The following is a 20,927-nucleotide window of genomic DNA, read 5'->3' as shown; positions in this document are numbered from 1 at the left end:
ACAAAGATATACACAATGTTAAAATACAATCTATAGATCCTTAATGGTTAAAATATCAATGGTAGGATAAAATTCGTGTGATGATGCTTGAGGAGAAAGTCATTCTCAGGATATTTTCACAAGTTGAGAACTTGTTAGTCATTTGTACAACAGAAGGTGAAAAGCTTTGCAAGTATTTGAATAAGTCTTAGTCACTCTGTAGAACTTAGTCTTAAATGTGACATCATTAGCCACGGGATAAATTTTAAAATGTTGATGTATGATTGCTGTTCCTCCGTAGAGCGTTGGCATTAAGATGAAAATACGTAGCCTTAGTGGTAACTCGTGACGCCAGTCTTCATAAGGTGAAGTGCTGAGTCATAATGTGATTGAGCAAGTGGATCATCACCCATTGTATTTTATCCAACCATTGATATTTTAACTGTTAGGGGTCTATAGATTGTATTATAACATTGTGTATATCTTTGTTTATCTGCCCAATTTTAGCTGATGATGTTGAAACTGGTACCAAATCAAGTATGTTGTAATTTTAAATTAGCAGCATATTTTGTATTGAAAAGGTGGATCTATTGCACTCTACTTTATTGTTCGTTAATATCTCTATTCAATACGGACCAAAGATGAAGTTCTTAATATTAAATGTTTCCTACCAGGTCGAATTTTAATCCCATCTGGTTAATATTCCTCTGACTTGCGGACTGGGTGTTTGTGTTTGTTCTAACACACTCCTCTTCATATTCACTGAACACACCACACTACCAGACTCCCACTAATACATACATTAGTGAATACATCCTGCCATATAGCATTGGCAACAGGAAAGGCATTCGGCTGTAAAACAGGACTAAATCCTCGTGCGACACAGTCTGCACAGACGATCCCACCAGGCTGTAGGAAAAGTAGTAGTAGTAGTAGTAGTAGTTTTTTATATTTGTCAGTGGGTAGTGGCTTTTAACTTTGTAGAGCCATCTAAATTATAGCATAGTGCTACTGTCTGTTTCTCTTTGCTTCATCTTCCGCTGTGGCATTTTTTTTACCCATGAAGTGTTTCTTCGGGCATCAGAGTGTGCTTTTGTTTCTTCCTAAGTACCTCTCCCTGCTTATTTTTATGAACAACCTCAGCCATAACAGAAATAAATCGCTGCATTAATGTTAAAGAAATAAATCACACATGTAGGTTCATCACGCACTTGGCACAAGCACACATGCAACAAATAATTAGACTACTTCCCTTCAACAGTGATAAGTTGTCTGCAATTCAGAGTAATGGATTACACGTTACATGTGCCAGAGCAACACAGAAGGAAAACTAAGGGAGGCAACAAAGCGATGGTTGTTCCTGCCATTGTGCTTCCTCTGTGCTAATGTATTTACATACATACATACATACATACATACATACATACATACATTATAATTATAAACTGTTATACCTTTCAGCCTTCAGTCTGCAAGCCTCTGTGAATTTACTAAACGTCACCACAATCCTCGATTTACAACTAGTGTTGTGGCCTCATTTAGTTCTATACCTCTTATCTTTAAATCGTTAGAAATCGAGTCTAACCATCGTCGTCTTGGTCTACCTCTACTTCTCTTACCCTCCATAGCAGAGTCCATTATTCTCCTAGGTAACCTATCCTCATCCATTCGCCTCACATGACCCCACCACCGAAGCCGGTTTATGCTTACAGCTTCATCCATCGAGTTCATTCCTAAATTAACCTTTATCTCCTCATTCTGAGGACCCTCCTGCCATTGTTCCCACCTGTTTGTACCAGCAATCATTCTTGCTACTTTCATGTCTGTTACTTCTAACTTACAATAGAGTAAAATAATATATTATTATTGGTCCACCTTTTCAATACAAAATGAAAATTACATAGGGACTAGTTTTGACCTAGTAATAGGTCATCATCAGCCTGAAGTAAATTAAAGCGTAAATATCGAAGAAAAACATAAACAATGTAAACACAAGTACAGTCTTTTTAAAGGTACATACCAAGTGGGAATTTGAGTAGAGATATATTAAAAATAATAACTCTTCCAATTGACGAAGCACTGAGCGGAAGTTATGTAAAGTTCGGTGCGCCGTATATTATAAAAGACCACTGTGCACTAAATGATGTAATAAAGAAGAAGAGTAGGTTGAATGCTGGCTTCTTCTTAGCTGTTGTATATTCGAAGAAGATTACGTCGTATTTTATAAGGTATTGAAAGACGTCAAAATACATGGATGTTGGAAAGGCTCTTCATTTTTTGGAACAAGGCAATTGTTGCGCGAGGAGGCTTAGGAAACCAGAGAAGCGCTATATTATGTTAAAAAATAGAGATCCTTAAAAAAGTTCCGTGTGTCGTATAAATTGTGGAAATGGAAATCGAAAAAACTTGGTTCTTAAGCGATAATGTTGTTCATTCAGAGATCAATTGAAAATAAAGAATCGTAACATTGTCTTCTCAAGATGTTTATAAAGTAGAATTAATAGACGATGCGAAGTATGATACTAGGAGAAAGCTCTTCTGCTTCTGGAATCTTGAAGGACGATGGATGTTTCACGAGGTGGAATAACATATATGGAGTTAAATAAAGGTGGATATAAATTCGCAGTTCAATGCGGACCATAAATTTGATTCTGAATAAAAGACAGTAAGATTTTTTTTTTTTTTAGCTGAAGAGAGAAACGGAGGTAGGTAAGGATCAAAGGAAAATTTTTGAGGAGGTGAAGAAAGGAAAATAAAGGTATGAGTTTTTTTTTTTTTTTTAAGGTGGGGCTGAGGGATGTGGGAATATGGAAGAATGATTAAGAAAAGTAGTAAAAATAGAATGAACAATCGGACCTTTAATATTGGGTTTTGATTGTCTGAAAAGTTGAATTAGCAGGTCAAAAAGAATGTTTGATTTATCGGAAATGTCATTGAGATTGAAATTGGGATTGAAATATTGGTCTAAATTTATAAAGCAATTCTCTGTTATGTTAAGGAGGGGTCCTTTATGACCTATTACTAGGTCGAAACTAGTTCCTATGCAATTTTCATTTGTATTGAAAAGGTGGACCAATAATAATATATTATTTTACTCTATTGTAATCACAGTTCAATACGGATCTATCATTATGAAACTTATTTCTTTTAATTACTTCTAACTTATGAATAAGATATCCTGAGTCCAGCCAGCTTTCGCTCCCGTAAAGCAAAGTTGGTCTGAAAACAGACCGATGTAAAGATAGTTTCGTCTGGGAGCTGACTTCCTTCTTACAGAATACTGTTGATCACAACTGCAAGCTCACTGCATTAGCTTTATGACACCTTGATTCAATCTCACTATGTTACCATCCTGGGAGAGCACACAACCTAAATACTTGAAATTATCGACCTGTTCTAGCTTTGTATCACCAATCTGACATTCAGTTCTGTTGAATTTCTTACCTACTGACATCAATTTAGTCTTCAAGAGGCTAATTTTCATACCATACTCATTGCACCTATTTTGAAGTTCCAAGATATTAGACTGCAGGCTTTCGGCACAGTCTGCCATTAAGACAAAGTCGTCAGCATATGCAGACTGCTTACTATACTTCCACCTAACTGAATCCCTCCCTGCCATTTTCTACTTTTCAGCAGATGATCCATGTAAACTATGAACAGCAAAGGTGAAAGATTACAGCCTTGTCTAACCCCTGTAAGTACCCTGAACGAAAAATTCATTCTACCATCAATTCTCACTGAAGCCCAATTGTCAACATAAATTGCCTTTGATTGCTAATGTATTTATGAAATAGAAAATGTTAATTAGTTATTTTAATAACTCCCAGGCAAAAAAATGCCTCCTTTATTTTTTTTCTTTCATAATACAGTGTAAAGTACATTATAATATTAATATTCCTTAATCACGAGGACTTATGGGTGTCTTAAGATGGGGTGTGTTCCACTCCTTGTAGGTCCATATGAGTAATACTGTTTTCTTAACAAGGAATGATAGTCAGTACCAGGCATCTCCAGAGACCAAGCATTATCAATCATAATTGTCATTATTTCTTATTTCATTTTGTAGTTATTTGCTAAAGAGTCAAAATAAACACAAGTTGAGCTCCAGATTCTCTCAAGATGAATTCTGTAACTCTTGTTATATTGCTACATATACATTCCTTCTGGATAAGTTATTATGTAGAATTATTAATGTAGAAAATATAGAAACCTGAAAAGGAACACACAATAACAGGTCAGTGTGGGAAGAGGGAGCAATAAAATATGGAGATAAGGACAAAGATGAATACACAAAAGTAGAAGGACCAACTCCACTTCTTCATAGATTGCTGTCTAAATAATTTGGTTCTCTCCTCATCTACATTCTTCTCAGCACCGATGAGCTTGTTTCGCTTCACAGCTTCTTCAGGGGGATGAGCATCAGCACTCATTGAGGGACCATCTTGACAGATGTCTTGATGTGGGAAGTGTAGAATATGAAGAAAGCAAGATAAAGACCAGACAAAAAGATAAGATGGACACTTGTGGTAAAAGACTAGAAACACAGGACAAACACACGAGGAGGAAAGGAGCCTAATGGGTGAACGTAAGTAGTGGAAAACAAGAAAACTAGTAACAAATCAAACATACAATATATGAAAGATATGAACACAAAAAGGAACACACAACAGAATTAACACGACAGTTGAAGAAGAGGGAGCGATAGAAAGAGGAGTCAGGGACAAACAGAAGGCAAAGGCGATCTTTGTATCATCCACTTATTACTTGATTTGACACTTTTTTGTTCCTTTCCATTACTTATATAGAATTTTTAAGGTAACCTTTTTGATTGTAGGACCCTCACTAAAAATCTGCATATGTAGAATTATTAAGGTTACCTTTTGATTGTAGGAACCCCACAAAAAATCTTTCATAAGCTAAAGCATTGCAAACTGTTGTTCATTTGAAGCAGGGTGGGCAAGTATTTTCGTGTCTTTGTTAGGCTGAATTGTGGTAAGATTCATCTTAAATCTGTTGTGCAGTTGAGGATGGAACTTTTTAACTTGTTGCTTGGAGATATGTTACTAGACTAGTTACTGATCTCACAGACTGATTTACTCTAAATCTTTTGTAAATACCAAAGATCTTTTGTCCTCCAAGAATTAAACTGAGAGATTGCAAAGAAGAGGTGAACTAGAAATTAGTTAAAACAAGTAGCCCTTAAGTAAACTCTTTTCTATTCTACAGTATCTCACTGATATCTAGAAAGTTACACTGGTTTGTAAATAAGCTATGACGTGTATTTTCTTATCTAGAACTTGTTAAAGATAAGGGGAGCTTAAGGTGTAATTCACATGAGAAACAAACTGCAAGATGATGAATGGAAGTAAGAAATTTGTATCTGTGCTTCAAGAATTAGAAAGGAGTGAGTTATATGATCGGCGTATGCATTTAAGGAAGAAGGAGCCTAAAGTTCTAGAGCATGATTATTATGATTCTGATGATGTTAAAGACATTGTTTGGTCTGAAAAGAATGCTACAAATAAAACTTCTGGAAAGAATAGGTAGATTTGGAGAAAAAGTCATACAGTATTCATATAAACCCAATATATAAGTTTCACCATTTGGATTGCCCATTTGATTTTCATGTGAATTGAGGCTTATACACCATATACAACACTGGTTTAAATTTTGTTTTGCATAAGTCTGTATATTTTTTTGTTGTCACATTTTAAAACTTTGATAACTTTTATACCATAACCATATTGTTTATGCAGTTTACAATTTTAATTTGATGGTAATACATTAGCCAAACTACTGTTTTCCTATCTGCTTTACTATTTGTCACCTGGTAATAAACAGTGATTCACGTTCCTTGTGAACAGACTTATTAGGTTGTGCCCAATACATATAGTACATGCCAAAGAGATGTTAAGTACAGAACAAAAATGGCCATCTGGGCAGTGGTGGGAACTGAATCTGCAACCTTTAGATTTCACGTCGGATGCTCCCCTGATTGAGGCGCAGTGGACTCAGTCATTCCTGTTATGTTGATGAGTAGCTTACAGTGTGATTGTGAAAAGCTAAATATTCAAATGGTTACATTCTTGTGAAGTGAACTAATAGATTATGCAAGTGGTGGTATTCAGTTGATAGATCAGCTTGTGTGCTAAATCCGTTTAAACAAAATCTGAAATCTACATATCCAAGATAAACAATGCTGCAGAAAAACAACTTCAAATAGCTAGGATATATTGTACATGAACAAACAATTCTTTCAGTTTATTGCACCAAGACCAGGATGTTTAAACAAGTCTATTCTGAAGGATATTTTACAGTATATCCAGTAGTACATATAATAATTACTCTTTAGTCAACATCATCATCAATCTCCCTTTTCGAGCTAGAGCTGGGTTGGGATGTTAATGGCACTTTTCTCTATCAAACCACCATTGCTGCTCCTCAACTCTGTTCCAGTCCAGGTTCCATCTTATTATGCTGTTCTTAATCAAGTCCAACCACTTAAGTTTGGGTCTAACTACTGTTCTTCTTCCTTCAATTTTAGCCGTCATCATCTACTTTGGTATCCATCTTCCCTTCTCTTAACATGTCCAGACCATCTCAGTTTATTTCTCCCCATTCTGTCTGAAAGCTTTTCTACTCTGATTTACTTCCTGACATCCTCATTTCTTACTCTTTCCTTTCTTGTCTTTCGTATCATACTACTTAAAAATTTCATATCACTGGTGTGTAATTTTACCCTCCTGTCTTTTCATCAGGTTTCAGGTATCTCCGGCATATCAACTGTATCATAGAAAATTGTAACAAGTAAAAAAAAAAAAATGCAAAAGAAAAAAGTAGCCTAATTTTGTCATTTAGTAGAGTAACAAGTCCAAATATTGTGAGGTTAAAATGCTATTTGACTTATGAAACTTTCAGAAACATATGTTCTATTGTCAGACCAGAGAAATTGTTTCTATTAGAACAGAAAATACGTAAATGTTCCTTGTGAGAAAATTGTAACAACTCAAGATTTGAGAAATAATAATTGCAGTCAGAATATAAATGGAAAGCAAAGTATCGATTTTTAAAATGCCTTATCTAAAAAAAAAAAAAAAATGGCTTTTATACTTGAAACAACTGTAATCTGTTGAGGATCCTGCCAGCCTGTGGGCTGAGGACTCCATATTGCAGTATATTCAAAATTATTTATGTAAATTTTTAGTTTAAAGTTCAGTGTAGTTAATATTGAAAATCCACATCCTGTTTCCAGTCATTCGACCGGCTCAGGAATGGAATGAATGAAGCCCCCATCTAGCAGCGAGGATAGGAAATGTGCCGACTGCTGAAGCCTGTCGCACTCCTCTGGGCCGATGTTAAATGACTGACAGATGAAATGAAATGTTAATGGAGAGTGTTGTTGGAATGAAAGATGACAGGGAAAACCGGAGTACCCGGAGAAAAACCTGTCCCGCCTCCGCTTTGTCCAGCACAAATCTCACATGGTGTGACCGGGATTTGAACCATGGTGTCCAGCGGTGAGAGGCTGCCGCCTGAGCCACGGAGGCTCATTGTAGTTAATATTATATTATATTAATTTAGTATCTTTGCTTAGACCTGTATCCTGTCGTATGTAGTTGCTGCATAAAGGGTCTCTTCAGTCACTATGGCATGTACATTATCAATAAATATAGATATTCCATTTTTTTGCATCAAACTGTTGTACTTCTCTCTCATCCTTTCACTAAACTTCAGTATCATCAGCAAATAAGATTATGTTTCTTCTCATTCTACTAATTGTTTTTTCTGTACTAATGATATCATCCATCTCAGTTATAAACAGTACATGTCTCAGTCCTATTTCAATTTTAAACTGTTTATTTTGTCTCCTTGGGTCTTGGCACAACTGCAGCATTTAAAATGCTGTACAATGCTTTTATTATTTTAATTGTTACCTTTTCAGTACCTTGCTGTACAGGATTTTCTCAAGCTTTTTCTCCAAGCGCAGTTATCATTAGGCTTTTCTGAATCAATAAATATCATTATCATATCCTTTCCTTACTCCCAATGATTTTCCATATTTTGTCTCTTAAGAAAAACGTGCTACTCTCTTTATCTTCCTCTTCTGAAAGCAAACTTCTTTTAATTGCATTTTTGCAGAATTTTCTTATCTTTGTTCTTGAAAATAGGTAGGCTATTATGATTCTGTTTTGTCAGTATTCTAGGACTTGTTCCCCTTCCATGCACTCTTGATAAGTCTGTATGCCTACTGCAAATCCTGAGCTCCAGCTGTCTGTCATTCCCAATGCAACTTTATATACTTCTCAGCTTTCATCTTTTAAATGATAAATTTCACCAATGTTCACTGCAATGCCCTATGTTCTAGCTGTCTTTATCATTTCTACTGCAACTTTATAATTCCCCAGCTTCCACAGCTTTTCCAACTTTTGTCCTTTAAATTACCGGTTTTACCTCTTCCATAACATGGTCAGTTTGCACTTCTCCTATGGCACAAGTTGGATACTGTATCTTAAAAAAAATTAATTACTACATTGACAGTACTTACTTATTTCCTGTTATTCCTACTGGAGCATAAGACTTTCAATGAACACCTCCATTGAGTTCTTTTATTGACCAGTCTCTTCACCTCACTTCAGGCCTTCCTCTCGTTCTTGCATTCTTGCTCCACTGTTGTCTTCCATTTCATCTTTGGACATCCACACCTTCGAGTACCCTGTGGGTTCCAATCGAGTGCTGATCTTTCGATGGCTCTGGTGAGCTTTCTGGAAGTGCGCCTTATCCATCGCCATTTTCTGTCCTTTATTTGGACTTCAATTGGCTGTTCTGCCACTTCCCATACTTCTTTGTTACATATAATATCTGGTTATCTTCTGTATATAATTCAACGCAGGCAGCGATTTTTGAAATCTTGCGCGTAACTTTCCATGTTTGTCAGTAATAATGAAGTACTGACTTAACATTGGTATGACAAGTCGGAATTTGGTATTCTTCAATATATTTCCAGTTCTCCACATCGAGTGGAGTTTGACAAATACTCCACTTTCCTTATATGGCTCTGCCTCTTCTTCTGTGGTGACAGTGCTCCCAAGATAGGAGTCCACTTGTTTGGCATACAGAATATGTGCTAAAATAAGAACAAGTATATATCATGAGAAAGTAAAAATGCTAGAACTGATGATCTAGATGTTAGATCCCTTTAAATAATAATAATAATAATAATAATAATAATAATCATAATTTTTGGACTCCACCCAACATTAATCAAATTGATAGAACTCATCTTAACCAAAACAAAATCATAAGTCAAGTTCAGAGAGGAATTTTCTGAGCCATTCCTCATAAAAACAGGCTTAGTTAGGATAGGGAGATTGCCACTGCTGTTTAACTGTGCCTTGGAATATATAAGGAGAGAATGGTACAAGGATAACCCAAAGAACATCAGAATTGGAAGATTCAAAGACAACATAAGTTTAAACTGCCTGGGATTCGCTGATGATCTTGCTCTCCTGTCCAACAACATTCAGGACAAAAAGTTAAATCACTAGAGGAAATAGTGCAGAAAATCAGTCTCAGAACATCCTTTGATAAGACAGAAAGATGAAAGACGTACATGAAATATAAATATTTAGGATAAATAACAATATACTGTATAACCTCAATGAAAAACCAAAATGGCATAATAAAATAAATAAACTGACCAGAGCACGGTATATCATCAAGAACACACATAATAAAAGACACCTCATTAGCCACAGAATTAAAAACTTATTGTGTATGTTGGGTATTCAGCCCGAAGGCTGGTTTGATCCTCCACAGCTCCACCAACAGCTGTCATAAACAGCCTAGGCGTCACTGAAGAGGTATACTAGGGAAATGAGGAGTGAGGTAGTTTCCCGTTGCTTTCCTCACTGAGCCAGAAGTTGCTATTACATATCAGTCTGCCAAGCCCAGTGAAATGCATGTACCAACTGACCCTATGAGCGATATTTTCACACCATTCATAACAGGGACTGGCTGCATAAGGAATGGTATTACTAGCATCACTCATACCTCAGTCACTTTCATATTGTCAAAGCCAAGGATGAGACTGGGGCAGGGCAATGAAAGTAACAAATTTATTCTAGCCCATACCAGAAGACATAGTGCACTGTAAACACTACATCTCGCCAGCAAAGGCATAAAAACTCATTAGCCACAGAATTAAAAAACTATAAAACAGTTACCATTTTCAAAACAACTAACACTGCACAAATAGACAGAATACTTGATATTGAAAGAATAATAATCAGAATATCCATAAACAAAAACTACCAAGAGAATGGACACTGGAGACCAGATTCTGATGAAATACTCTACAAGGAAATGGAACTGATTATGAGCATAATCAGGAAGAAGCAGATTTCATTCTTTGGACATCTACTCAGGACACCAGAAAACAGGATCATCAGGAGAATTATAGAAAAATTATGGAGCAGTGAGAGCAACATTAGATGGATTACAGAAATCAAGGAAGTTAAGAGGAAACTACCAAATTACAGTAGATGATTTAAAAAACAAAACAGACAAAATCAAGGAACTTGCACACAGGCAAACAAACCAGGCTGCAAAGATTAACAGAAGGACAATGGGATGGGTTATTGCAGATGAAGAAAATAATTTTAAGATCAGAGAGAATGAAGATCTATTGGGTTGACAGGACACTGAAGAACTCTTTTATGAAATTGGCTAAAGTGGTCCAATGAAGGCCATAAAATGTAAATAAATAATAATAATAATAATAATAATAATCATCATAAAAAATGACTGTCTTAAAGCAGTTGAATTATTGGTGATAATTTGCATTCTGAGCCTAATATTAAATGACTAAAATGTAAATAGAAAGTTTCACTGAAATGTAGTTAGTCATAAAACAAGGGATTTGAACTTCACGTGGTGCATATTAGTAGACATTCATTGTCAGAAGTTGTTTGACACCTTTCCATACTTCAATTTTTTCAATTCCCAATTCCACCTCAATTAATCAATCAATCAATACTGATCTGCATTTAGGGCAGTTGCCCAGGTGGCAGATTCCCTATCTGTTGTTTTCCTAGCCTTTTCCTAAATGATTTCAAAGAAATTGGAAATTTATTGAACATCTCCCTTGGTAAGTTATTCCAATCCCTAACTCCCCTCTGCCAGAGTAGTGTCTATTTCAACTTGCCTTCTTGTATAAGGTCAGCAGTATAGGTATAATAGTTGGCATCAAGAAGACAGACTTAACAGAAGATGACCGTGATGTTAGTTACGATATTTACCTAGGTAATTAAATTTATCCCTTGGTCAGTGGAGTACTGACTATCATATTTTAATTGTTAACTGTTCCATTTCTTTTGTTTAGTCCTGTATTAATTTGAGCAAGCTGTCATTGAAGGTTACACCACATTTCCTGTTGTGGTTACAGTTAAAGGAAGTGCTTTCATCACCTTTCTTTCTATTCTGATTCCAGCATCAGTATGTCTTTGGGAAACATGTTCTGCTCCCGCTGTGGAGATGGATTTGAACCCCATGAGAAGATTGTCAACTCTAATGGAGAACTTTGGCACCCCCAATGCTTTGTGTAAGTATTGTTGTTCAGTACAGGACATTTTCACTTTTGTGCATTAGATTGAAAGAATTTATTTTCATTCCAGCTGTGCCCAGTGTTTTCGTCCGTTTCCTGAGGGCATATTTTATGAATTCGAAGGACGCAAATATTGTGAACATGACTTCCATGTTCTGTTTGCACCATGTTGTGGCAAATGTGGTAAGCAACTCTCGCTAATACTAATGTGAATGGATATTATGTCAAGTCTCTTTTTCCTGAACTTATTCTCTCACATCAATGAGAATACATGTATTCATCTTCATGTGACTAAGGCGGCAGCCTTTAATTATATAGGAAATGTTTGTTGTTTGTGAATAAATAATTATATGTGTTACTGTTTAAAAATGCTTATTTCTATTACCAGTACTTATTTCAATTATTTCAGTTTTAATGCCTGATGAAATTACACAAAAGTTAAACACATAGTTACTGTTGATCAGAGTAACACCTCTTTGTTACCAGTCTCTTGTTGTAATAAAATATTGTTTCCATTACAAAACAGATTATTTGACAAAGTGTACAGTTTTGCAGTACTTTTTATCCATTGGCTAAATTAGGTTATTTTTGGTGGATAGGTTTGATTTGACTTTTTGTAATTCATAATTATGTCCACCATAGTTGTGTAACTGTTAGCGTTATTAGCTGCTGTCCTCAGAGGCCAGAATTCAATTTCTAGTACTGTCAGATATTTAAGATTAATAAGAGGGCTGGTTTGTGGTTAAAAAGGTACATGCAGCTTCTTTGTTTTTTCAGTCATGTCATTCTTTTATTTACTTGTCTCTCATTATGCTTATCTCCATTGAAGATGTGCCTGCTGAAAACTGCACCATCTCAGCAGGAGGACATGAAATTAAATCATCATCATCATCATCATCATCAGTGTTTACAATAAAATGCAGTGTTTTTGTAGAATGTCAGTTATCTTACATGGCCACAATAGCAAGTCACTAAAAATGACTACATTGCGTAGGTTAGATGAGAAAGTCTTCTGCTGCATAGGTATCTAGAGGAAAAGTGGCAGTGATTTATATTAATGTGCATGATTAATATTAACAAGATAGTTACCTCAGTGCATTGCGGCATGGCCAGCTATGGTACCTTGCTCTGTTGTCTGGAGACAGGTATGTTTGAATCCCCCGTCGACTATCCTCAAAATGATTTTCTGTGGTTTCCCATTTCAACTCCATGCAAAATGCCAGGATGGTACCTTTCTCACAGTCACTTTCTTCTCATTCGTAGCCTGTACAGTTACACCTACACAGACACTCAAACAACACCCCTCATACAGCAGAACATGTACTGGGAAAAACAGCTAACTGGCAAGTTGAACATGGCCTCGGACACTCTTGCTACCAGTACGCAAAATAGAAAGAAAAAAGCGAAACGAAGTAGAGCAAGTACTGACATCCCTCACTTTAACTTTCACACTGTATTGTACTAACTTATCTGAAGGCCTACTTGAGTTTGTCAGTCAAGGCCTACTTGATTTTGTCAGACAACCCATTGAAACTGCCTATCAGGGTTGCATAGCAGTTGTCATTTACAGGGGTAGAAGAAAATAGAAATAATTCAGTAGCCAGCCCCTTTTTATCAGGAGCCAGCACATTTTTTTGGAAATAAACATTATGAAAACCACAGGTTACATGGCACTAGGATAAAGCTACGTATTGTTTTTGGAATGTGTCCTTAAGTAGTCTAGTCTATCAATTCATATAAGAATGGAATAGAAACAACTTATATTTTAAGAGTTATTAACCCAAATAATCACCAGTCGTCTTCAAGGTCAGCGTCTTTTGAAATTATACTACATGTGCCTGTTTGATTTCCCGCCAAAATACCAACGATCTATACGTTTTGTTGCATCAAAGTCCTTTATAGATAGTCCATTAAAAGATATCATCTGAGATCACTTAAAGTTCTTCACAGCAAGCTTGGTTCACAGTTTGTGTTTGATACACTGAAGAAAATGGAAATTGCAACACCCAGAAGGAGTGGTGCTACATTGTTGCAATTGAACATGGAGGACGAGTGTTCAGTTGTGATTCGATGATTACACGTTCAGGTCCCTCTGACCGCAAGTTTGGACAACAATCAATGCCCAACACGAGCTGCAATACATTGATGAATTCGTCGAGGCATGGAGTCAATAAGGCCCTGGATCACTTCCTGAGGAATTGTGGCCCATGCTTGCTGCACTGCATGGTCAGTTCCAGAGTTGTGGGTGGCTGAGGATGGATGGCCAGTTGTCGACCCATCATGTCCCACACATGCTCAATAGGACTGAGGTCCAGGGATCTGGCAGGCCATTCTAAGGTTGTGATGTCGTGGAGAGCTTCTCTGGAGGTGCGTGCAGTGTGAACCCGGGCTTTGTCCTGCTGAAACATCCCATTAGCAATGTTCGCCATCATAGGGTCAACCACTGGATTGAGTACCCTATCAACGTAGTGTCGAGCAGTCATGGTGCCACAGTTAAATTGAAATAATAAATATGGTAGTTCAACTTATTCAATACAAGTAAATAAGAGATGTAGAGATTACATTCTTATTTAATTAAAAGTGGAAATGGTACCGGTTTCGACCCCAGTCTGGGTAATCATCAGCCGATTATAACTCGAAAAACAATGCATAAGTAAGAAAGAAGTTAACGGTCAAGTCCACACAATATCAGTTGAAGAGGCAATATAAAAATGACGGGGGTAGGCACTGTAAAATTCAGATGAAGTGGAATGTAAGTCACTTAAAAGAAGTAATGCGTAATCTTCTGAGCATCAGCACGGCACACGCAATGTTTGGCACCGTCTCACAATGTTCACGAAAAGCAGAGAACAGTTAAATGAGTAAGACTGCACAAACCGTCAGGCACAAAGTCACAACACAAACCAAATATGAAGATCTAAAGTCATGAAGAAGCCGAAGACGAGCAGCTCAACCGAAGTAACTTGCAAGCTCCAGAAGATCGGCGCGGTGTTTACGTCATGTGCTGTCGTTTCATACGCTGACGGAGATTGAAGGATAGATTAATGATCAAGTATTTGCTTAGTTCACGAAAATGTACTTATATATATATATACTTATAATACGATTCAATATAATTGAATATGTAATTATGATCTTGAAGATTTTTAGAACAGTTGACGTGAAAAAACAGTAGTGAATAGAAAAAATGGTAAAAAGCGCAATACCGGAAACAAATGAAAACGTGTATGCACAGTACGCTATTTCTTGAATATAAAAAAAAATTCAGGTCGTGATTGAAGTAGTCAAAGTTGGCGGACGCAAGGCATGAGTTTAAATTTGAAAGTGAGGGCCCAAAATGAAGGTGGCAATGTAGCTTCTTTTTTTTTTTTTTTTTTTTTTTAGAGGTGAAAAGAAAAATAGGATAAGTTAATAAAGAAAGAAGATTAGTGGATAAGAAAAGATTAAAAGGGTGCCTGACGGTTTATGCAGTCTTGCTCATTTAACTGTTCTCTGCTTTTCGTGAACATTGTGAGACAGTGCCAAACATTGCGTGTGCTGTGCTGATGCTCAGAAGATTACGCATTACTTCTTTTAAGTGACTTACATTCCACTTCATCTGAATTTTACAGTGCCTACCCCCGTCATTTTTATATCGCCTCTTCAACTGATATTGTGTGGACTTGACCGTTAACTTCTTTCTTACTTATGCATTATTTTTCGAGTTATAATCGGTTGATGATGACCCAGACTGGGGTCGAAACTGGTACCATTTCCACTTTTAATTAAATAAGAATGTAATCTCTACATCTCTTATTTACTTGTATTGAATAAGTTGAACTACCATATTTATTATTTCAATTTAACTGTGATACTTTTCAATACGGAACAATGAAATTTTTATCTTTAAACAGTCATGGTTGATGATGACCCAGACTGGGGTCGAAACTGGTACCATTTCCACTTTTAATTAAATAAGAATGTAATCTCTACATCTCTTATTTACTTGTATTGAATAAGTTGAACTACCATATTTATTATTTCAATTTAACTGTGATACTTTTCAATACGGAACAATGAAATTTTTATCTTTAAACAGTTATGGTGCCCTCAACAAGCACTAATTGTGATTTCATATTAAAGCCAATAGCTCCCCAGACCGTAATGCTTGGTGTTGGCCCTGTGTGCCTCTCGACAATAAGATCTGGGTGGCCCCTCTCCCCGGTACGTCGGCGCACATGATTTCGGCGATCACTGCGGGCAAGACAGAAGCGCGATTCATCACTAAAGACGACCCTATGCCATACGTCGACCCATGTTGATCTTTCTCGACACCAGGCCAGCCTTACACGTCGCTGTTGTGGGGTCAATGGAACACCTTCTGCAGGGACACGGGCTCGTAAGCCGGCTGCACGCAGGCGATTACCCACTGTTGGTTGTGTAACGTGGAGTGTCACAGCTGCTCGAATTTGCACTACTGTTGCATGGGGTTCCATCCGGGCCATCCAAATGATGCGGCGATCCTCTCTCACAGTTGTCTGTCACGCTGGGCCTGTGCCAGGTCTACGAGTGTGGGTACCTTCATTTGACCACTGCTGCCATACACGTTGTACCTAGATGCCTGTCGGCCAACATGTGCAGTGACAGTCCTTAGTGATAATGCAGCCTCACACAGCCCAATTATCCCGAGCCCTCTCAAACGGCGACAGTTGTTGATAGCGTGCTCTTCTCTGTCGTCGAGGCATGTTTGACGGGGAACACCTCACTGTACAGACTGCAAGTCAACCACGCTACACCAGAGTCCATATACTGGAGTTGATTCCTCCGCGACCAATCACGTGGGGAGACCTGTAGCAACAATCCAATGGGTCTGAAACTTTGATCGTTTACATACCTACAAGGCATCGTCCCATATCTTGAAAATCAACACAAACGACCAATGCCTTCATGGTGTTGCAATTTCCATTTTCTTAAGTGCAGGTAATATTCATTTTGCTGAACCCTTGCTCGCATGATTAGTTCGATACGGGAATTGTTGCTACTATACTGAGGAGCTTTCCTAAAATTGGAAATCATCCTTTCACAGTTGGCGATTTTTCAAGTAGATATTTCAGTGGAAGACCTTTCCTGACTACTTTGAACTCTTACCACTCGCTCAGTATGTCTTCAATGTTGTTCGCCTCAATTTGAAGGTGTTTTGAAAAATGAGTCAAAAACACCAGTGGCACTTCAAATATCCTCATTTTGAAGAAATTAATGTGCCTTTCAGAAACTTAATCCCATTTGTCATAATATGTTCCTTGTCGCTCGTGAAATTCTTATCCAACATACCGGATAACTATATTCCACTGAAAACTCCTGAAATTATTGTAGCAGAAACAAACTTTTCTTCCAGTGGGCCCTTGGTGTTCTGAAGTCGCTGCTTTTGAATATACTCAGATAGTCAAACAAGAACTGAATTGTGATGATAAATTTGAAGTCCTTGATCTTGTTTAGAAGACCTTTAGCCATGATTCCTTCTTCACCTTTCCTTTCAGAAATATTCTCTAAATGCACCGCAAGGCATTCCCCAACTTTGACAACTGCATGCAAAGCATTTAATTTGCTTGCAACCCATGTAACTTGGTGTAAGTACTGCAACTTTGAACATTTTTTAAACCCTCTGTTTTTACAGAAGAAATTTTGATATTTGACCTTTAACAATCCCTCTACCTGCAAAGCCGAGAGTGAATCTAATTTATTTTCAACAGCACGCACTTCCTTCACTGTTTCGGACAACAGGTTAATGGATTTTTTTAAGTATGTCTGTGGTTTAACACAAGAAGCATAGATTGGCAGGTATGAACGCCAAATCATTTTTTAAAGAGCTGTCTTTCTTGAAGAATCTCAATTTACGATTCGTCGTTTTTATCTAGTGCGTTCACAATGGATGCAAAACTTTCAAAGTTGTCTGCGTAATATACCACAGTGCTAAGCCAGGTACCCCATCGCGTGACAATATATAGAGGGGAAAGCGCAAGACTTGGGTTTTTGTCTTTAAACAGAAAGATTCTTGAGGGTGCTTTTACAAAAAGACCCTTTTGCCATTAGACACTAATTTACCCACTTTAAAATACTGAGCCCTTACAGTTTCATATAACCTGTGCATGAGCTATGCAAGTTATGTGTATAATTTTTGAAAAGCTTATAGAAAAGCTTTTGGCTGCTTTTTTCTTGTAAGCTGCACTATCATTAATAAAAGCAATACATTGTCTTATTTTAGGTCTGTTGGCCAAAGTAAGTGCATGGCTCATTAAGTGCATTAGCTACAGTGACATAGTTTGCAGCAGGCATTTCTTTACACACTAGCAAATAACAATGTTCACAAAAGAGTTTTGTCATTCTTTCAACACACCAACTACAACATCAGAGGTGACTAAAAGGGGCCCCAGGGGCTCTGGAGCATGAGTTGGTGACCACGGGGCCCCTAGCTGAGTCCTGGCATTGCCTCCATTTACTTATGCCAGGCTCCTCACTTTCATCTATCCTGTCTGACCTTCCTTGGTCAACTCTTTTTTTTTCCAACCCCAACAGTATTAGAGCATTGATTACCACCTATTCAATACATTAAAAGCAATTATAAAATTAGGATCTCATCCTTATTTTATTGCTTAAGTTGTTAAAACATAGGACATGTTTCATTCATATTTTGAACATCTTATCCATATCCATATGGATAAGTTTGTTAACGGCAAACCATAAGTGTAAGTTATAGAACAATGTTACCAATTTAACCTTGTAAGAATATTTATAGCTGAAGGATTGAACAACTTGTCAGAATGCCAAAAGAAATAATCCAAAGCACCAATGGCAAGCATCAAAAGATTAGTTGGGAACATCTCAAAGTTAACGTGGCCGAGCGTTCCGAAGTGAATTCTATGCCTAGGAGTCCCAAGTGTATGTTGCTTCTCATATCTCAAATTCATTGTACATTGACTTTGTTATGAAGATGTGTACATTTTCTTCGAATTAATAAATAAAATGTCAACACTGAGTTTGAAATTTTTAGTGTTGACTAGATACTTTATTTTGTTAATATTTATCATGTATAATATTTTTAAAAACAAATTGCACTATGAGAGCTACAGTATCTGCCTGTAAGCAGTGAAGTAGGTTTTATTCACTAGAGATCTGAACCTCCAGACAAATTCACATTAAAGAAAAATTATCTTCCAAAATGTTACAAGGAACTTTACAAAGAATTCGGGCAGTATGTGATAGCAAATTAGTGCGTGTCCTTGACTACCATTTTATGATTGTAACTGCTTTATCTGCAGTTGTAGTAGACATCTTTGGTGACGTTACAGCCTTGGTAATATTTTTTACTGATGCAGTTGCAGACTGAATGCGTGGTAAAAGGTGTTTGTAGTTTCATAAATCAGAAGATCATACCTTACTTCTACTGTAGGCTACTTACTGTATATATTTTTGTACTAACACAGTTGTTACTGGGATTCTGAGTGGCTTACTAGTGAAGTTAAAAACTTATGTGTTGCGTGTTCCTGTTATCCTTATGCATCCAGATATGGGCAAATATGGTTCCTTTATATTTTACTCTATCTTTCTACAGACTCCTCATCTGTAAATCATTCATAAAGTGGGGAATTTAAAATTCATTCTAATTTTTCCCATTTTTCCGCAGGAGAGTTCGTGATTGGTCGTGTCATCAAGGCGATGAATGCTAACTGGCATCCAAGATGTTTCCGTTGTGAAATGTGCGATAAGGAGCTGGCAGATCTAGGTTTCATCCGGAATCAAGGACGAGCTCTTTGCCATGAATGCAATGCTAAAGCAAAAGCTGTTGATTTGGGGAAATATGTGTGCCATAAGTGTCAGTAAGTTATCATGATGGGCTCTTTATTTAATTCATACAATGTTACTTGTCATTGCTCTAGTTTGATTGCTACAGTTCATTGTAGTTGAACAATGTATCTGAATCTCCTCACTGATTGAAATTGTAGTTCAGTGAGTTATATTTTGAATATGAATGTTTTTGTTTTAAATATTTTACCAAGTAAGTCAAAAGACAGGATTTCTATCACAAATTTGACCATATTTTGTTTGATATACACTGAGCGGCCAAAAGTCATGGGAAGACGCTGGTTGTGATGTTAATAACGAGTTGCTCCTCTGCGAGCCCTCAAAACGTCAGCAATATGGTGAGACATCGACTCTACAAGGTGTTGGAATCGTTCTGGAGGGATCTGGACCCATGCATTTTGCACTGCTACCCACAGTTGGTCTTGTGTACTTGGTGCAGGGTTCATGTAGCATACTCCAGCATTGACAGCATCCCATAAATGCTCAATTGGATTAAGATCGGGGGATCTGGAAGGCCAATCCATGGTTGTAACTTCACTGGAGTGCTCCTCCAACAACCTGCGTGCCACCATAGAGCGGTGACATGGCGCATTGTCCTTTTGAAACATGGCATCTCCATCAGGGTACTCTAGGGCCAGAAAGGGATGCAGATGGTCTGAAAGAATGTCCACATAACGTGCATCTGTCAGCGCTCCCTGCAGCCAGACAAGGGGACCTAATTGCGACCATGAGAACGCCGCCCAGACAGGAATTGAGCCACCTCCCGCCTGGACAGAACCTTGTTGATTCGCAGGATCCATAGCTTCATGGAGCATACGCCACACTTTCACACACCCATCAGCTTGGTACAACTGAAACCAGGATTCATCGGACCATATCACACTCCGCCACTGTTCCATGGTCCATTGCCAATGTTCGCGGGCCCATGCACGTTGTTGAGCTCTGTGTTGAGGTGTCAGCAAAGGGACAAGAGTTGGTCGTCGGCTGGTGAAGCCTATGCGGTGCAGTTGCCTCCTTACAGTTCTGGTAGAAATGGGTTCCTGACTCCCAACATTCCACTGGGCAGTGATCTGACTCACAGTAGCCCGTCAACCGCCCAGTGTGGTTTTGCAGAGGTGAAGTGATGTCCGTTCGTTAAACACCTGTGGTCTTCTCGTGCGGCGGTTTATGCGAGTGGTAACATTCTCTCTGTGATATTGAAGATCCACCCTCTACACCTTGGAAACCCGAATTTGCGTGTAATCTCCGCAATGCTATGACCCATGTGCTGTGCGCCGATGATCATCCCATGTTCAAAGTCAGTTAACTCGTGCCGTGTTGCCATCTTCATGACACTGATGTCTGTGACAGACTGCTCAGCTAGCCGCAGCACACTGGGTCGTACACGGCACATTCTCTAAAGGGACACCCCTTCCCATGACTTTTCGTCGCTCAGTGTATACATAAACAACAGCTATTAAGATATTGTGTGTACACAGAGTTTAACGAACCCTCTGGGCAAAAC

The 20,927-nt window shown here is 37.8% G+C and overlaps 1 protein-coding gene across 4 annotated transcripts in view; it reads left to right on the top strand.

Annotated features, from left to right (window-relative positions):
* Positions 1-20,927, top strand: part of stck (LIM zinc finger domain containing stck) — a 90,666-nt gene that overhangs the window by 22,306 nt on the left and 47,433 nt on the right. Inside the window, exons 1-4 of one of the 4 annotated variants that reach the window (XM_067138325.2) lie at positions 4,429-4,567; positions 11,471-11,581; positions 11,655-11,767; positions 19,245-19,437. In XM_067138325.2, the coding sequence (XP_066994426.1) occupies positions 11,478-11,581; positions 11,655-11,767; positions 19,245-19,437 (410 nt within the window). In that variant the 5' untranslated portion in view covers positions 4,429-4,567; positions 11,471-11,477. Of the gene's footprint in view, positions 1-4,428; positions 4,568-5,328; positions 5,526-11,222; positions 11,284-11,470; positions 11,582-11,654; positions 11,768-19,244; positions 19,438-20,927 lie in introns of those variants that run through there. The other 3 variants (XM_067138323.2, XM_067138326.2, XM_067138324.2) reach the window with 3 other exon arrangements.

The sequence above is a fragment of the Anabrus simplex genome, chromosome 1 (assembly GCF_040414725.1).
Source record: "Anabrus simplex isolate iqAnaSimp1 chromosome 1, ASM4041472v1, whole genome shotgun sequence".
NCBI lineage: Eukaryota > Metazoa > Arthropoda > Insecta > Orthoptera > Tettigoniidae > Anabrus > Anabrus simplex.
The sequence above is the reverse complement of the archived record's forward strand: the minus strand, read 5'-3'. Positions and strand labels throughout refer to the sequence as shown.